This window comes from Danio rerio, chromosome 8 (genome assembly GCF_052040795.2).
Source record: "Danio rerio strain M-AB ecotype USA chromosome 8, GRCz13ab, whole genome shotgun sequence".
NCBI classification, from domain to species: Eukaryota; Metazoa; Chordata; class Actinopteri; order Cypriniformes; family Danionidae; genus Danio; species Danio rerio.
Window position 1 is genome coordinate 28,803,824 of NC_141028.1, and position 18,750 is coordinate 28,822,573.

Here is an 18,750-nt window from a genome sequence, read left to right on the forward strand (position 1 = left end):
GCTCCAAGATATTTTGATATTTAGATTAGAAACAAGACAAAACAAAATAAGAAAAGTATTTTTTCCCATTGTGATTATTCAATGTTTGTACCTGAATACTGTTAGGCTCTCATATTTGAAAACTATCAAATATTTCTATTCAAACTTTCATGTCGAACTGTATTCTTATCGCAATATTTATTTTTCAATTATTTGACTTTTCCAATATCATGCAGCCCTATTTTAGACAGTAATACGTAATACTAATTTCCAGTCACAACAAATGAAAACATTTTTTATTCTGTCTGAACAAAAGTCATATTTTGGAGAAAAAAAAGCTCTAAATGATAGGCATAAATTTAATATTCATTTCAGCCACCAAAACATTTCTGCCAAAAATGGCCCAAGTGGGCCTTTTGGTTTTCTGCCTTAAAATATAATAGGTATAGGCTATTCTGTTTTGACTATGAGATTAGTAGCCATATTTCTGCTAGATATTTTTTCTTTGACAAAAATGTTAACTTGCTCACTGGAACTATTTAAATAGTCCCACAAAACTTTCTCAAATATCAGTGAGACGACAACCGTAACCACTCAATAACTGGATGGTTATCACTCTGATGTCCTCATCCCCAGAAGTGATAACCCATTGTTGCAATGTGCTAAATAAATATTTTCATAATTTGTAATTGATTTATTCTTTGAAACTTCAATAATATTTTACGCAATTGTGATGACTTGGTTTTAGTAAGATTAGTAGACAGTCATAGCCATAAATGCAATAGTACAAATAATTGCCATAATCTATTTCGGTGTTTTGGCCTTGGTTTTCTCTTGTTCGGTTTAGGCCAAGAATTTTCTTTTCGGTGCATCCCTACTAAATGACATTTTTTAAATTTGAAATATGGTAGCAATGTTTATAAACCTTTTTACAATAAAATAAGCATTAATACTTATGCCTATATAAAACTCATGCCTAATAAATCCAGAAAATCCAGAGATACCAATTATCATCAAAGCAATTGTTTATTTTTCTGGCATTACAATATGGGAGCTAAAATAATTATTTTTATCATTACTAAATAAATAGTATATGAAAAATTTAAAATATAATATGTGATCTGTCATGCAGAAGATTCTGGTAATGTCTTTCAACTGCTTTGAAAATATCAATACAGTATTCACTAACCAATAAACATACACGTTGTAGCAAATTACGGAATAAATTCCATATGCTATTAAACCATTCAGAGTTTTTCACTGTATGTGGTGAATAAAAATATCCTTTTAATTTATAGAAGAGTTTGTTTTTATTTAAATTATTTAGTAAAAACAATCTGTATAGCTCAATGTACTGCATGTTCATCAAAGCATACCCAAACAAATCAAACCTTGCTTTTAGTAGAACAAAAGTGTCCATTGATGGCTGTGTGTTTGCACAGCGAAACAAAGCCGCACTGTCACTTTAGGCACATTCAGTGCATCAGCAATTTTTAGAAATTGTGGAGTAATTATGGAAATCTCAGTCCAGATTCATCATTATCATGCCCTTAAGCGAGGCACACAACCACAGGGTACAGTAGGTTTGCTTCAGATAAAAAGCATCTGTTAAATGTTACGACCCACACCAGCCCAGGGTGTCTACTCCACAAAGTGAGCGCAGGTGGATCTCAAACAGAGATTCGCTCTGAACTCCCAAGAGACTCAAAACCAAAGCTACGCCACACAGATTAGACAGAAGACTGAACAATCAATCAATGAATGGCCACAACAACAGCACATACAGAAAGGCAGGACAGCCTTATATACTCTCTCATCTGTAGTGTGGTACACTTAGCCTGACAGCATTAATAGAAAATGAAATGAAGGGCCATTTCCTGAAACAAGAGCCACGCTCGATTACATTACGTGGGTTCACAGTAAAACAGCCTCCTTGTGGATAAAGTCTTGTTCAAGTAGAAGAAAGATCTAATGTGCCACAAAAATTTTCTAGGAATGGTGACAACTATGACAGTTATGTAACAGTTCATAATAATTATTTAAGGTTTTGACATTGTAGTAATCAAATTCGACTGCATCAACTGTGGTTGGCTGTTATGCCATCAACACAGGGTAAACATTTCCTCTAATAACATCTGAAACATGTTGATGACCATAAACACTCTTTCTTGAGAGAATAGTTCACCCAAGAAATACATTTGCAATCAATTTCTCAATCTCAAGCTATCCTAAATATTTGACTTTTTCCTTCAGTAAAATGTTTTAAGATGCTCAGCTGAAACGGTGGTGATTTGTAGAATGCAAGACAATGGCTACATGCAGCAATACAATAATAATACAATAATAATATTAACAAGTAGTGTTAAGTTTCGTTTTTGCTAGGATCCCTAATAAGACTAAGGTAAAGTTGATTTTATATTCGCACATTCATTCAGTGACATGCTCCCTGTATATTGTTGATCGTGGTACTTTGAATATTTAACTTGAAATCACATGTAAGTATGACTTCAAAACAACATTAACCCTATTTATTTGACCGTGAACAACGTAGTACTTTGATAGTCATCATAATGCTTACATGATTTCACTATTTATAATTTACAAAGAATACATTTCTGAAATTATATTAGTAAGGAGAAAGTCTAAATGTGTGAATATAAAAACCAACTTTACCACAATCTTGATAACAGCTCAATGTATCATCAGGAATCTTTGAGTATTAATTATATTTTAACTGTATGTGTTTTTTTATATTCTAAATGTGTACCAAAACCACCAAGGAACATGGTTTAAGTGAGAAAATAAAAATCTTCTTTTAAAAAAAAAGGTTTTCCTCAACAAAAATGTCACCTACATCTTGAAGTAGCCAGAGGCTGAGCAAACTGACAGTATTTTTTTCATTTTTCAGTGAACAATCATTTTACTAAAACACTTATTCTCTCAAAAGTGTCCTGAAGAACTCTATTTGTTAATGATGGAAGTGAAAACAGAGTCTCATTACACTAAATCAGAGAGAAAGAGACTTTCTGTCAGTCACTCGAAGGTCACACAGGTAAGTGACATAAGCGGTCACAGGTGCAGATTCTTACCCTGGTGGTTCTGTTGTTGCTGCTGCTGCTGATGTTCCTGCGGTTCTCCCGGTTCTTCCAGCTCGCCGAGTTCTGCCAGTCTGTGGCCGGTGGCTGTGAGCTCCGCGCGCAGGTTCGCCACATCCTGCTTCGCGCACTGGATCGCGCCATCGATCCGCTGAGCGAGCTGCTTATTCTCCTCCATCATTCTCCGGATCTTCGCCTGCGGGAAGAATCCACGGAACCCACGGAGCGAGTCATATCGCCTGCTGCATCATAAGCTTACAAAAATCCCATTCTGACTGTGTCCTCTCTTTTATAAGCGCAGAAATCCCCCAGAATCCACAAGCTGAGGGCGGATTTTTAAAGTGTCATGCTGTCTAATGTGTAGATGTGGCTGTCAGGGAGAAAGATAAACAGAGAGACACAGACACTCGGGAGAGAATAAAACAGCGTGCTTCACTAAACGACTCCTGCCGCCGCGCGCGCTCGTAGAGAGAGTTGAACGCACGAGAGACTCTGAGCGGCTCTTTAAACGGACTGTACCATCTGAGCAAGACAAGGGGAGGCACCTATTGACAGGAACGTGCCATTTACGTCTTAACATTCATTCATTCATTCATTCATTCATTCATTCATTCATTCATTAAATATGCCCAATGTTTATTTATTTCTAAATTTATATAAACTATTATAATAATTACAACAACAACAAATAATAAAAAAATAAACAAATACAAAATGTAAAAAATAGCACCACATTTTATTCATTCATTTTCTTTTTGGCTTAGTCCCTTTAGTCTGGGGTCCCCACAGCGGAATGAACCACCAACTTTTCCAGCATATGTTTTACCATGGGACACACCCATACATTCTCATTCACACATACACTATGGACAATTTAGCTTACCCAATTCACCTATACCCCATGTCTTTGGATTATGGGGAAAAGCGGAGCACCCAGGAACCACATTTTAATGTATAATAAATATTTTGTTTAGAATATTATGTAATAATTTATAATTAATTTTATTTATCATTTATTTATTATATTCATTCATTCATTTTCTTGTCGGCTTAGTCCCTTTATTATTCTGGGGTCGCCACAGCGGAATGAACCGCCAACTTATCCAGCAAGCTTTTACGCAGCGGATGCCCTTCCAGCCGCAACCCATCTCTGGGAAACATCCACACATACCCACACACACACTACGGACAATTTAGCCTACCCAATTCACCTGTACCGCATGTCTTTGGACTGTGGGGTAAACCGGAGTACCCGGAGGAAACCCATGCGAACGCAGGGAGAACATGCAAACTCCATTTATTATATTTATGTTGCATTTATATATAAACCCAAAATTATGCAGAATTTAATTCAAAAGTAATCTATATGCACATACTGTATGTGTGTGTTTCTTTGTGTGTTCTTGTACAGGTTTTACCGCAGCTTTGAAGGTCACTTTAGAAATCGTCCTTGCAAATCCAGTGAAATTAGAAAATCCTACTTGTGAGAACAGTTGAAAAGATCTTCACTATCTATCAGTTCCTGCTCTTTTTAAATCAAATAAAGAGAGTAGATGTGAGGGTCAAATAATAGAATATTATAATCAAATATTGTTTCTGTGAAATACCCTATAGCATTCATATGTCATTCATTTTCACTGAATCATCTCTTACCTTACACACTTCATACATCTCCCACACAGTTATTTTTAATGTCAAAACAGGCTTTCAATGAATTTGCTTTGTGTAATGGAGAAATGGAGAAGCTGAAACATTCAACTTCTTTCCTAAAAGTCAGGCCACAGTCTGTGTGTGAAAGAGAGAAAAGGAGCATATGTTTTGTTCTAATGTACCCACTCAAATTCTTCACTTCAATCAACAGAATTGTGCGGTTTTGGGAGAATGGTATGAATGTGTGTGTGTCTGTGTGTGTGTCTGTGTGTGTGTAAGGACATTAAAGAGCTTGTATTGTGAAGCAGGGCCACACAGAAAAAAATAACTCATTTTAAAAAAATCCCCTTTACACCACTTTCCACAATTCGAGAAACTTGTCCTCATTCCTCTATAAAATCTAAATAATTTCCACAGTAATGTAAATCCGGAAAGCTTCCTGACTACGGTCATTCCTGTCAAATCTGGGTGGAACCACAATAGATCATCTGCTCATTTCCTCTTTCATGTTAATCGCAGTGTTGTAATGTCAAACTCAGATAGACTTGGCTTAAAAGATTATTGACCACACCTAAACACAGCAACAATCTGGGAACATCCACTTAACGTCCACATATGCTTAAAAATATTCCACTGGGATGATTCCTGGTCAATATCACCGGCTTTCAGTATAAAGCAGCTGCACTAGATTGATAATAGCACACAGTATTAGTAATTCATTGGTTATTTTTAATTCCAAATCCATTGATTCTGCTAATTTAATCCCACTTCCCCAACCAATGGCGTCACCGAGCACACCCCCACCACATCAATGATAAATGAAGCTGACCACCAACTGCAACTAACTGATAACCGCATGGGAGAATTCATAAATCAAGCAGAAAAAGCAACATTTAAAGAGAACTGCAGGTGAGCGGTGCGTGTGAAACACAGCACATTCATTGGGCTTCTATTTCAAAGCAAAGAAACAACCCATCCCTCTCTTTATGACATCACTTCCTCCAGGCTGCTGTCAGAGCGGTGTGTGAGGGTGACATTCAGCTGTCTCTCTCAATGTGTTTATTGCCTGTCACAAAAGGCACACAAAATCCCTGGTGGACGACTGTTTTCTACTGACCTCTTCAGTACTTGAACAACTCCAGCACTTAAAGGGATAGTTCACCCAAAATGACAATCTACTGACACTAATAAACTGTACTGTACATAGTAACTTTACAGCCAGAACACACAGAACAGACGTTAAACACTATTCTGCAGAAATAAACTAGCAGAGGTAGCCGGCAACTACCTCTCTGCAACTCTCACACGATTGCCCACTGAAGCTAAGCAGGGATGCGTCTGGTCAGTACCTGGATAGGAAAACCACATGGGAAAGCTAGGTTGCTGCTGGAAGTGGTGTTAGTGAGACCAGCAGGGGGTGCTTATTCTGTGGTCTTTTTGGGTCCTAACACCCCAGTATATTGTCTGTATGGGACTGTATTTTTAGTCCCGCTCCCGCCAGGTTTTAATCCCCATGCGACCACTTCCGCTGTATTTTCAGCCTTTGTTCTCCCGCTGCCCGCCCCGTTTTCTACCTGACCTGAAATTTAGATCTGTTTTTTTCACGTTAAAATTGGGTACTACCAAAAGAGAGAGATAATAGATAAAACTGTAGGTTGTGCAAGGATTGTAGACAAAGGGCCCTATCATACACCCGGCGCAGTGTGGTGCAAGGCGCGGCGCAATAATCTTTTGGTAGTTTCAGCTTGGCGCAAGAGTCGTTTTGAGGCGTTGCGCTACGCTGTTTAAATAGCAAATGCATTAGCGTTCATTTGTGCGCCTATAGGTGTTCTGGTCTAAAAAGGAAGGCGTTCTGAGGCGGACCGCTGACACGTTGCTATTTTGAGAAACTAAATTAGATTTTTCATTAGACCAAAACTAACCCGGTCTAAACTCCGGCGCAGAGTTGCGCCTCGCTTACGCAGTGCTTAATACGCACAAGAGAGCAATAGGCAAATATCTTTACATATGAAAAAATTTGAATATTAAGGATATATATATATAGGATATAATAAGAATAGATATAGAATATAAATATAAAGGATTAAATATTACAAAATATATTATTTTCTAGCCTACATAAATATGAAAAACCTCTGCTTTTATGTCTTCTTCATCTTGGGAGGCTTTTTCAGTTCATTTATAACAATTTGCTTTTGTATAATGTTATTATTATTAGCAGTATTATTTAATATATCCATATTTATATATATTTTTTTTTATTAAAAACAAGCTTAGATTTGCCCACCTGTCAGGTTTAAGACCATATGGGGCATGGCAGTTTTATTTGGAAATAATATAAATAAATAGTTTTGAAACAAATCTTTGCGCTTAACAATGAAATTAATTATTTATAGACTAATTGATGTCTGTGCGTAAAGGTTTCCCTATCCAAGAGCGAAAGTGAAAGTAGATCCATTATCTCTCATTCTCACGCAGTAGATGCTCTGTTTAACAGTTTTCTGTTAAAAAACTGTCAACTGTTTACTGTTTGCTTGTGAAATGCTCATTTTTTCCACTTAGACTTACTTTGCGCCCTGTAAATAGCGAATGCGCTCTTGGCGCAACGCAGCTGACTCTTAAAGGGAATGGGAGATGAGATTCTAATTGGTTTATTCTCAAAACACACCTATAACTCATTAATAAAATAAACTCAACCCTTTTAGACCATGCGCCTTGGCGCAAGGCAGATTTCCCGTCCTTAAATTAGCAAAAACGCGTCCTGACACGCCCTGAAAGCGTTGGTGCCCTGCGTTTTGCGCTCTGCGCATGGACCGTCAAAATAGAGCCCAAAATGTCAGTTTTGTTTGCCCCATGTGATGTGCGGTAAGGTTTGTGGATGGTGAGGCACTGACTCATTTAAAGTCAGATTTATAAACATATCCACTCAAAATATTAGCCAACTACAGATTCTGTTTCATACATCATATCAGTATTCTGGTAAGACTTTATTTTGACGGTCCATTTGAGTATTAGTAGACTGTCTGCTTAATATCTATTAATACTGCTCCTCCACTGACAATAAGAAACTTTGCAAGTACATGTCAACTTACACTAACCTTATCCCCAATTCAGCAGTCTACTTATAATCTAATGAGACTTGGTTGGCATGTAGATGCAATGTAACTTAAATTTAACAAATGGACCATCAAAAAAAGTGTGACCAGCTATACACATACCAGGTACATATTGGGTCAGGGAATAATGTAAAATGTATAGTGATTCATATGCCTTCCAAAAAAAAAAAAAAAAACACCAAGCTGCATGCTAGAGTCCAGACAGCCTATAACAAAGCTACACACAGCACCACAGCGCTCTCTCTCATTCACACACAGCACCATGATGGATGTGCGCTCTCTCCCTTATTCACAAACACACACACACAAAACAAACACACACAGTACCATGTTCTCTCTCTCTCTCTCTCTTCTGCTAATCTCTCAAGAACGCTGGGCTATTTTGTTAGACCACCCGCTCCCGTTCAAATTACACCAGAGTTATCGACCGCTACCACGTTTTATTCGAAAATGTATTAATTATTATTAATGCAGACCTCTAATTGGGACTGCTCAATGAGCACCATCTTTCAAATAAGATGTTAATCTGAGGTCCTGACTCTCTGTGGTCATTAAAAATCCCAGGATGTCCTTCGAAAAAAAAGTTGGGGTTTAACCCATCCTGGCCAAATTTGCCCACTGGCCTCTGTCCATCATGGCCAAACCATCTCCATACCATAATTGGCTTCATCACTCTGTCTCCTCTCCACCAATTAGCAAGTGTGTGCTGTGTGATCTGGCGCAATAAGGCTGCCATCACATCATCCAGGTGAATGCTGTGGTGGATGAGGAGATTTCTCTTAAAAATATGTTAAGCGCTTTGAGTGTCTAGAAAAGCACTATATAAACATAAGGAATTATTATTATTATTTATAATGGAACATTATTCATTTATTTTTCTTCAGCTTAGTCCCTTTATTCATCAGGAGTCGCCACAGCGGTATGAACTGCAAACTTATCCAGCATATGTTTTACACAGGGGATGCCCTTCCAGCTGCAACCCAGTACTGGGAAATATACATACACATTCATTCACACACATACACTATGCCCAATTGTGTTTATTCAATTCACAAATAGCGCATGTCTTTGGAAAGGAGCAACCTAAGAATACCCACGCCAACACGGGGAGAACATGCAAACTCCACACAGAAATGCCAAAGGTCCCAGCCGGTACTCGAACCAGCAACCTTCTTGCTGTGAGGCGACATTGCTAACCACTTAGCCATAGTGTCACGCTAGGAACATTTTTTTAAAAGCTTTAGAGTATGCATGAACCGGAAGTTGCTGTAACCTTTATTTCATTATGTCGATATTTCCAACTGAAATGAAAAGTTGAGTAATGGTGGGGGCTTTCCTTTGCACATCATTCTCTAATAGCAAACTAATGGTCAAAGGGGTATAGTAAAGGTTATTGATACACAGTTGTTGGAAGAACCCAAACGTCAACAGAAGGACTCCTACTCCAACTGCAGTAGTAAATAGTCAGACTACATTTAATTTTTTTTCAGTGGACTAGCGTGCATATATTAATTATTGACTATAAGATTAATAATGTGAGCTAAAAAAAACAAACTGTACATTTTGATTTCGTGGAGACTTTAAGGTCTCATTTTAAAACTGTGATTTCTAATATCATGGGAAATTAGTGTTTGTGAGAGGTGTAAGAAGTAAAGGCTCTATCACCTATGGTGTGAAGACAAGACTGTGGGACTGTTAAAATTATGCAATTTGAGGAGTCGAGATCATATTTTCAGCCCTAGCAAATTTTGATTTGTTAAAAAAAATCTAGAGAAAAATAAAGCCTTAAGATCCAAGTTTAAAATAAATGATTTAACTTTGACGATAAACTTTAATCTATCAATTATTCAAATGCAGGTATTTTTTTTTCATCCAAGTTTTATCATGTTGTGAAAGAAAAGTTTCTCCAGGTGCAGAATGAATGTAAATATGAGTGTCATCTCCATATAAATAGTAATTAAAGTTGTCTAATAATGAGGAGAGGCAGCTCAGTGGCTCAGTGAATAGCACCGACTGAGTCAGTTGGCATTTCTGTGTGGAGTTTGTATGTTCTCCATATGTTTGCATGGGTTTTCTCTGGGGGCTCCGGTTTCCCCCACAGTCCAAAGACAGATAGTATAGGTGAATGTGAGAGTGTATATGTGTTTTTTCCAGTACTGGGTTGTGGCTGAAAAGGCATCCGCTGCGTAAAACATTTGCCAGAATAGTTGGCAGTATATTACGCTGTAGTGACCCCTGATAAATAAGGGACTAAGCTGAAGGAAAATGAATGAATGAATAAATGAATGAATAAATGAATGAATGAATGAATGAATGAATGAGTAATAATTAGTATATAAAAAAGTTCTTTTATTTTAAAATTCTTTCCCACTAATGTTTACAAGTGTTTTCTAGAAGTTGCTCATACTGTTCTCAGGGAAGTGTACAAAATGCTTGTTAAGAAAAAAAAACGATCATATCGTATCTTCTGAAGAAATGCAATTTGAAGAATCCAAAACATTAACATTAAACTTTAATAAACAAAACAAAAACAATACAGTGGCAGTGCAAACAAACCATTTTGCTGTGGACTGAATGGCTCACATAACTGCATCCCATGACTGAATATGTGCTATGATTTTCCAAAGCTTCCATTTTGTACAGTCCACAATGCATACATGGCATTTTCAGATATCTACTTTGGAAAGTGCTTTCATTAAACTTCAATAAATAAATAAATAAAGACCATCTCAGTGTGGTTTGAAGGTCAAACAGAGAGAAAAGGATGTGTTTAAAAAATATTACTGTAAACAAGGCCTTAAAAGCTGACTAAGAGGAAAAATGTACAGGGGCCCAAAACAGAGCCTTGAGGAACACAAAAAATAAATTCAGCCAAACTTAAATGAAATCAAGTCGACATTTACTAACTTGATGTCGTTCCAAACTAGAATGATTTTCTTTCACACACATTTACCAAACATTTTCGGTTACCATTGGCTTCCACATTGTGGGAATAAAATAGTTTTGGAATGACAGGAATGACATGAGAGTGAGCAAACGATAAACAAATATTCATTCTGTTATGAACTATCCCTTTAATTACTTCCAAAGACCACAGTCAGACCTTCAGAATCTCTCCCCCAGCAGCTGTTTTTTTAGATATGAGGGATCCTCTCCATTCGAGAACCTGCTTTTTCATTATGCTAATTTAAATGACTACTTTCCAGCTTTACTGTAATAAGATTTGAGAGAAAGAATGAGATTCCATTTTTCTTATTTACACTTTTGTCTTATCTCCTTGGGTCTGCTTTGTCTTCTTCTCTTTATGCCCCTCTGAATCTTCCTCTCTCCCTGTCCTTTGCCCTCTCCTTTTTTCTCCGTCTCTCTCTCTCCGCTCTGCTGAGCAGGAAAATGAGGAGAGGAGAGACAATTAATGTAGCTCTTGCACATCCAGACACAATAGGCCAGCCAGACCCTCTGAAAGCACCTATCCAGACACTTACTAAGCATCTTTCCCAAACGGACTCCTGAAACACAAGCCTAATGTGCACACATGTAACCGAGAACTATTTGTTGTAGAGTTTGAAGCACTCATCCGAACTGGATGTATCACCATGGTAACAGTCGGCCCTCTAATGTCAGTCAGGTGTTTCTTTGGTCACCATGTGCTTCTGATTGGTTGGGGGTCTTCTGGGATATCGGAAGCAGATGGCATTATGGGATACGTTAGTCATTTGTGACATGTGCCCTCTGAGAACCAGCTGGGCCTTTGCACACTGACCAGTGTGTGTGTGTGTGTGTGTGTGTGTGTGTGTGTGTTGAGTGAGGCTTGATGAGGAATAGCAAATTGACTCTAGCAGACCTTATCAATCCCCCAGGGACTCACCGGTGAGATTAGTCTGGACCTTGCTGCGTCCCGTCTAGGCCTGATTCATATTGAGGGTCATTAAAGTGTAGCGCGAGACTTGAATCTGCAAGGTTTTTTAATCATCAAGTCCTGATAAACCTTGTAACCCTATTAAAAGCTCACTAGAAATAAGTGTGAGGGAACGGCGTGAGATGTGAGCGTGCGCTTTGGGTTATTAAAAATTTCAGGAAGAAGACAGGAAGATGGCAGCATTATCATTTCCAGCTCCCCCCTCCAGGCTTTGAGTGGCAGGTTGGCTGATGGATCTGTGGTCTGGGAAAGGGGGAGGTTTCGGCTCATCAGGGTTTGATTCGGCCAGGAGGAGCAGATGGGACAGGGGGACTGTGCAAGCACATACACAACAAACACAAACACATGGCAAACCTATACTGGAACACTTTCATACAGCATTCTCCTGCACTTACAAGCCTGAAGAATGTATATATTATGAACAAAACTATACTGTTTTGTGCTAATAATTCATATAGGAATTTGGAGGTAAGTATATTTAGCCATGTGCAGTATAACAGAAATTTATTCCGTTGAAAAAAACAATAACAGAGAATAATTTTTTTTTTTTCTGGCTTGTCTGTGCTTTTGCAAAGGCGATTTTCTATTTTAATATAGTATTATAGCTATATATAAATGTAATTGCATTAATTCATGGAGTTTATGGAACATGTTTAGACTTGGGCAGCACCGTGGCTCAGTGGTTAGCACTGTCGCCTCACAGCAAGAGGATTGCTGGTTTGAGTCCCAACTGGACCAGATAGCATTTCTGTGTGGAGTTTGCATGTTCTCCTCATGTTGGCGTTTGTTTCCTTCGGGTGCTCCTCCCCCACAGTCCAAAGACATGCACTAAAGGTGAATTAAAAAAAACTAAATTGGCCCTAGTGTATGTGTGTGAATGTGAAAAAGTATGGGTGTTTCCCAGTACTGGGTTGCAGCTGAAAGGGCATCCACAGTTTTTTTCAATTCAATTAATCTTTATTTGTATATAGATTTTACAATGTAGATTGTGTCAAAGCAGCTTCACATAAATGGTCATAGTAAATTGGAACAAAGTAGTTCAGTTTCAGATCAGTTAGCTCAGTTCAGTGTGGTGGTATAAAACATATGCTGGATAAGTTGGAGGTTCATTCCGCCGTGGAATTAACTTTTATAAGAGGTTTAAACACAGTTGGGTGGCAACTGTCAGTGAATTTAACCAGCTTCTAATGGTAAAAATTTATTAATTTAATTTTTTTATCATAGTCTGAAGAAACATTTTGATGGACATTCTCCATTTGTACAAGTCATCAGAGGGGGAAAGTAAAGCCCACAAGTCACAATCTCTCCCTCATTAGCATAGGACGTTAGTCCTGTTTTTGAATCTGCCACTATGCTGACACATTTGACCTACAAGGTCCTAAGCATTTGACCTAGGCATTTGTAGCTCCGCCCTGTTTTGAAAAGAGGGCTGGGAGCACAATCTCATTTGAATTTAAAGCGACAGTGAGTAAAACGGTACAATTAGGATCAAAGCTTAAATGGGTCGTATTTAAATAGTTATAAAACGTTATTTGGGGTATAATCAAAGCTGAAACTTTACAAAAACACTCTAGGGACATCAGAGACTTAAATTCTAAAAAGGGGCAGAATAGGTCCCCTTTAATTTGACTCTTGACTGTTGGTTGTGAACTTACTACTTTAGCGTGTTTATGTCAACACAGGCTCATTCTAAAAATGTAGCCCTATATACATTTCTGGAGATTGGGAATTATGTAGCCAGAAGTGCGTATGGCTGCATTTCGTCTTTAAAACGAATGCTTTGAGTATGGGTGGTATAGGGGTTAGCAGCTGACTGCTAACCTCTGTATGGACAACCTTCCCGCTGTTACCAGTTTGTCCAGTAGCTCTCCATATACATCAGCAGAGTTGAGACGCAGAGAGGAGTTGATAACGGGGTTTGAATTCGGCCAGTCAGTCATTCAGTCAGTCGACAGCGGCATCTGGTGGATTTGCAGGATAACAGAGCAGGCGCGAATGGCACTCGCAAGAGAAATATGGGATCTCAAAAAACGTACACAGCGACCTCTGGTAGATTCGCAAAAACAAAAACTGCAACAAAAAAAAAAACATTTTTGGAGCTTTCCAGAAGAGTATATAGGGGTATGTAATAAGAATGAGCCTGTGTTGGTTTATGTGAAAACAGTTGCACGTGCAGGATCAAGCATTTAACAGGCCTACAGTATAAATATGAACACCACTGCATACAGGAAATGTGTATGTAAGAGTATGATATACCTGTGCATTGAGCTGCAGGTTTGTCATGAGTGTCATTGCTCTCTGAAGCGCTTCTCTTTTCATAAGCAATGACGTCTGATCTCTATCATCCAGATTCTTCCTCCACCCAAACAAAGGACTGTTCATGCTCAAAGTGCACAAAGACTGAAGCTCTGCAAAAACACAAATATACATGCATTCAGTTTGCCCCAGCATACTGTTGATAAAGAGAAGCCTTAGTATAATGAATGGCAATATTAACACTGACAGTCCCTGAGTGATCTCTGTTTTCCATTAAGACCGAGTTGAAGTTAATTAGAATTTAATTTCTTTAATTTAATGAGTTTTAAATTAAGTTAAGCTTTAATGAGCAGCGCATCTAGGCCAGAAGCAGAATCGCCTTGTCACAAGGAGATTTTTTTAAAGAGGCATTTTATCCCTAAATAAAGCACAAATTCTGTCACAATTTACCCTAAACTTTGATTGAAACATTGAAAGTGACTAACAGAAGATTTTGTTTTTCAATAGGAAATAGGAAGGTGTCTTTTTTTGAACCCATTTTTGTATAATCTGTTGTGATTTTGGAGAAAACATCATAATTGTTAATGGATTTAAATGTTTAAAATTGTATATATGATAATAATTTTAAACAGCTTTTAAAACATTTCCTAAGTGGAAAAATAGACAAAACTCATTGGTTATATCATAATTTTTTTTTTCATTTATGATTTCATTCATTCATTTTCTTGTCGACTTAGTCCCTTTATTAAAAAGGGGTCACCACAGCGGAATGAACCACCAACTTATCCAGCAAGTTTTTACACAGCAGATGCCCTTCCAGCCGCAACCCATCTCTGGGAAACATCCACACACACTCATACACTACGGACAATTTAGCCAACCCAATTCACCTGTACCGCATGTCTTTGGACTGTGGGGGAAATCGGAGCACCCAGAGGAAACCCACATGAAGGCAGGGAGAACATGCAAACTCCACACAGAAACGCCAACTGAGCCGAGGTTCGAACCAGCGACCCAGCTACCTTCTTGCTGTGAGGCGACAGCTCTACCTACTGCGCCACTGCCTCGCCTCATTTATGATTTGATAAATAAAAATTATTTATTAATTTCTAAATTATGGTTATAGTTATCTAAACTAATGTAAACAATAATATAATAAAATAATATAATATAATAAATAATATAATAATAATATAATATATAATATAATTTATATAATAAATAATATAATTTATTAAATAATATAATAAAATAATCAGCACCAATTGATCACCGGGTCAACGCCACAGCGTACCTAGTATTGTTGCTGACCGTGTCTATCCCTTTATGACCACAATGTACTCATCTTCTGATGGCTACTTTAAAGCGTGAATCATCTCAGACTGGTTTCTTGAAAATGATAATGAGTTCACTGTACTCAAATGGACTCCACACTCACCAGATCTCAATCCAATAGAGCACCATTGAGATGTGGTGGAACAGGAGATCTGTATCATGGATGTGCAGCCGACAAATCTGCAGCATCTGTGTGCTGCTATCATGTCAATATAGACCAAAATCTCTGAGGAATATTTCCAGTACCTTGTTGAATCTATGCCACAAAGGTTTAAGGCAGTTCTGAAGGCAACCCTGTACTAGTAAGGTGTACCTAATAAAGTGGCCAGTAAGTGTATTCCTAACATTGTGGCGACCAAATGTACCCACAAGTACAGCAATACCAGTAAATGTTGATCTCATGGGGACATTTTTGGTCCCCATGAGGAAATCTGTTCATGAATCATACAGAATGAAGTATTTTCAAAATGTTACAAAATAAATTGTTTCCTTTAAGGGTTGGGTTTAGGGGTAGAGTTGGGATAGGTGTATAGAATATACAGTCAGTACAATATAAAAATAATTACTTATATTGGAGAGTCCAATAAAGATAGCTGTACAAGTGTGTGTGTGTGTGTGTCTGTCAAGATGCTAAATAGTTTGAAACTCTCTGTAAATCTGTGGATTCCTTAGGAACCAGATTTCATTTGGACATATTAATACCACTGAAGCCAAGAAGCAATACCCACAAAATGACAGGCAGCAATATTTCCCAGCATGCAAATGCGAGAAAGATAAATCAAAATTGTACAACTGAAGGCTCACGGGTTGGGATTTATCACACCCTTAAACATCTTCTGAATTGCTCACAGTTCAGTTCATAAATATACAGACAGACATTATTGCCTTTGGAGTCATTTTCCCTGCCACAACCCTGCACTGTCATTCCTTTATGCTCTAAAAGTGGATTTGCTGTAAATACAGATACAAACACTCACTCACTCTCTCTCACACACACACACACACACACACACACACACACACACACACACACACACACACACACACACACACACACACACACACACACACACACACACAGCACAGATTTTTTTACAATTGCATTTAAGACTTTTATAACAATAATAATAACAACAACGTTTAGTACTAAAATGATCAGTTCCTTCCATATGCTTGCATCTTATCCAATATAAGCCTCGAGTTGTTCATTACTTTTCAGCATGAGAAATGCAAGTTGTGGGATGTGAGTGTATGAACTGGCGGAAATGTACATCTCACGGTGAATGTGTTGAGACTTGCCCAGTCGAAATAATCTTAAATTTCACAGAAAATCATTTTACTTCATAAGACCTCAGTTAATCATTTGGACTGACTTGGACATGTTTATTTCAAATCTCAAAATGGGTGTCTATTGACTTTTTACTGTATGAACTCATAATACTGTATGAATCGCAAGAACCATAGTTTTTAAATGCACGATTTAAAACATTTTAAAGCTAAAAATCTTCCGTATGTTTTACTGGAGAAAAAAGGACTCATAGGTTACATATTTAATGACCTGGGTGTTGGTAAATTAAAAATATAGTTCACCCAAATATGAAAATGTACTCATATTTATACACTCAATAATTTAAAGAAAACTAAAACAAGCAGACTAACCAGGAAAAATTAATACCATAGACTTACTTAAAAATGTCTTCTTTTGTATTCAACAGGAGAAAAATCCCATAAAGGTTTGAAACAAGTAAAGGGTGAGTAAAGTTTTAACTTTCCGTTTTTGGGTGAACTATACATTAGACAGCACAATCACGCCAGGGTGAACACACCCTTATTCAAATGAACCACACTAAAAATGTTCTCTCCTGTATCTGAAGTGAAGGGGTTTCAGACCACTACAGCTTTAGGGTTTTCATTAGCTCATGACAGATGCTTGAGTCAAATTACACCACTTATCTTCTGGAGAGCATGTTAATTAATCTAAACAACGCTGACAGGAAGGACGAGGACATGAATATCACTGAATGCTGCTAACATAAGATACCTCTGTCAAACACTGTAAACACGAAGAAGACCGGTTTATTGCAAATGTCGAACAGTATTTCTGATTACGTGGATGTTTGACAGACTTGACTTTTGCTGTCAGCCTTAATCTTAAAGCACATCTCTCATTTTCAGCTGAAACTAAATGTGTGGCGTATATTTTTCTCACCAACACTGAAAACATAGCAAATGCTGCAACTAAATCGTCATACACCCTTTTTTTTACTTTGGATAACACCAATTGTTTAGACAAACTGAGTGAAAGTAAATTTACGCTAAAGCTCATTAAACAAACACCGTAAAAACTAGTTATTTGCTGCTTATGTGTGTATTTACCGCCATTGTAAATGTTATGAATGTAATTACCTACGAACATTCGTAGTTCGTCGCATTATATAGCCTATATTTGAGGTGTTTTCCAGTGATGCATAATTGCTGCCTGTAGTTTGAACTCATGGTATATGTCGCCCCCTAGTGGTCAAGTGTAATTAAGAGGATAGTTCACCCAAAATTTGAATTCCAAACCTTTTGTTCCAAACTTGTTTAACTATCTTGCTTCTGTTGAATATTCTGAAGATGTGTAACATTGGCTTCTATATTGTGTGTTTATCTCCTACTACGAAAGTCAATGGTTACAAGTTTGAAGCTTGCTCCAAAAAATTTCATAAAGGTTTCGAGAGCGGCACGGTGGCTCAGTGGTAAGCAATCACCTCACAGCAAGAAGATCACTGGTTCGAGTCCTGGCTGGGCCAGTTGGCATTTCATGTTCACCCCGTGTTGGCATGGGTTTTCTCCGGGTGCTCCGGTTCACCCCACAGTCCAAAGATGTAGTATAGGTGAATTGGATGAACTAAATTAGCCGTAGCGTATGAATTTGAATGAGGGTGTATAGATGTTTCCCAGAGATGGGTTGAGGATGGAAGGGTATCTGCTGCATCAAACATATGTTGTAATAGGCGGTTCATTACGCTGTGGTGACGTCTGAAAGAGAGACTGGAACCACTTGAGGGTAAACAATGAGAACATGTTTTAATTATTTTATTATCTCCTTTTAAATACATTTCTCAAAATACTGTCTATAAAAGTAACTGTAGTACAGTACAAGTTACATCTTTCAGTCTTGCAACCAGAATTAATGACTGATATAAAACTGAAATTAATAAATAAATAAATAAATAAAATAAAAATATGTGCTCAATTTTTTTAATTTCCAAACAAGTGTTAAGATATTTTACTTTGGGATTCTTTGGAGCACAAAAAAATATAACACATTATGAGCTTTGTGCAACACACATGAACAATATTAATTAATTAAATATTTTTTGTCAGTTTTTTTTTGTGTAAATGTTAAAAAATACCACAT

General features: G+C 37.6%; 1 protein-coding gene and 1 long non-coding RNA gene across 5 annotated transcripts in view; both read right to left on the minus strand.

The window, feature by feature from the left end:
- LOC147842651 (uncharacterized) overlaps positions 1–18,750 on the minus strand; it is a 464,331-nt gene that overhangs the window by 303,281 nt on the left and 142,300 nt on the right. The window lies entirely within an intron of this gene.
- Positions 1–18,750, minus strand: part of kazna (kazrin, periplakin interacting protein a) — a 154,683-nt gene that overhangs the window by 76,136 nt on the left and 59,797 nt on the right. For 3 of the 4 annotated variants that reach the window (XM_087262548.1, XM_087262553.1, XM_087262552.1), the window contains 2 exons: positions 14,013–14,164; positions 3,069–3,270 (listed from right to left, as the gene is read on the minus strand). In XM_087262548.1, coding sequence (XP_087118674.1) covers positions 3,069–3,270; positions 14,013–14,164 — 354 coding nt within the window. Of the gene's footprint in view, positions 1–3,068; positions 3,271–14,012; positions 14,165–18,750 lie in introns of those variants that run through there. The other variant, NM_001128289.1, reaches the window with a different exon arrangement.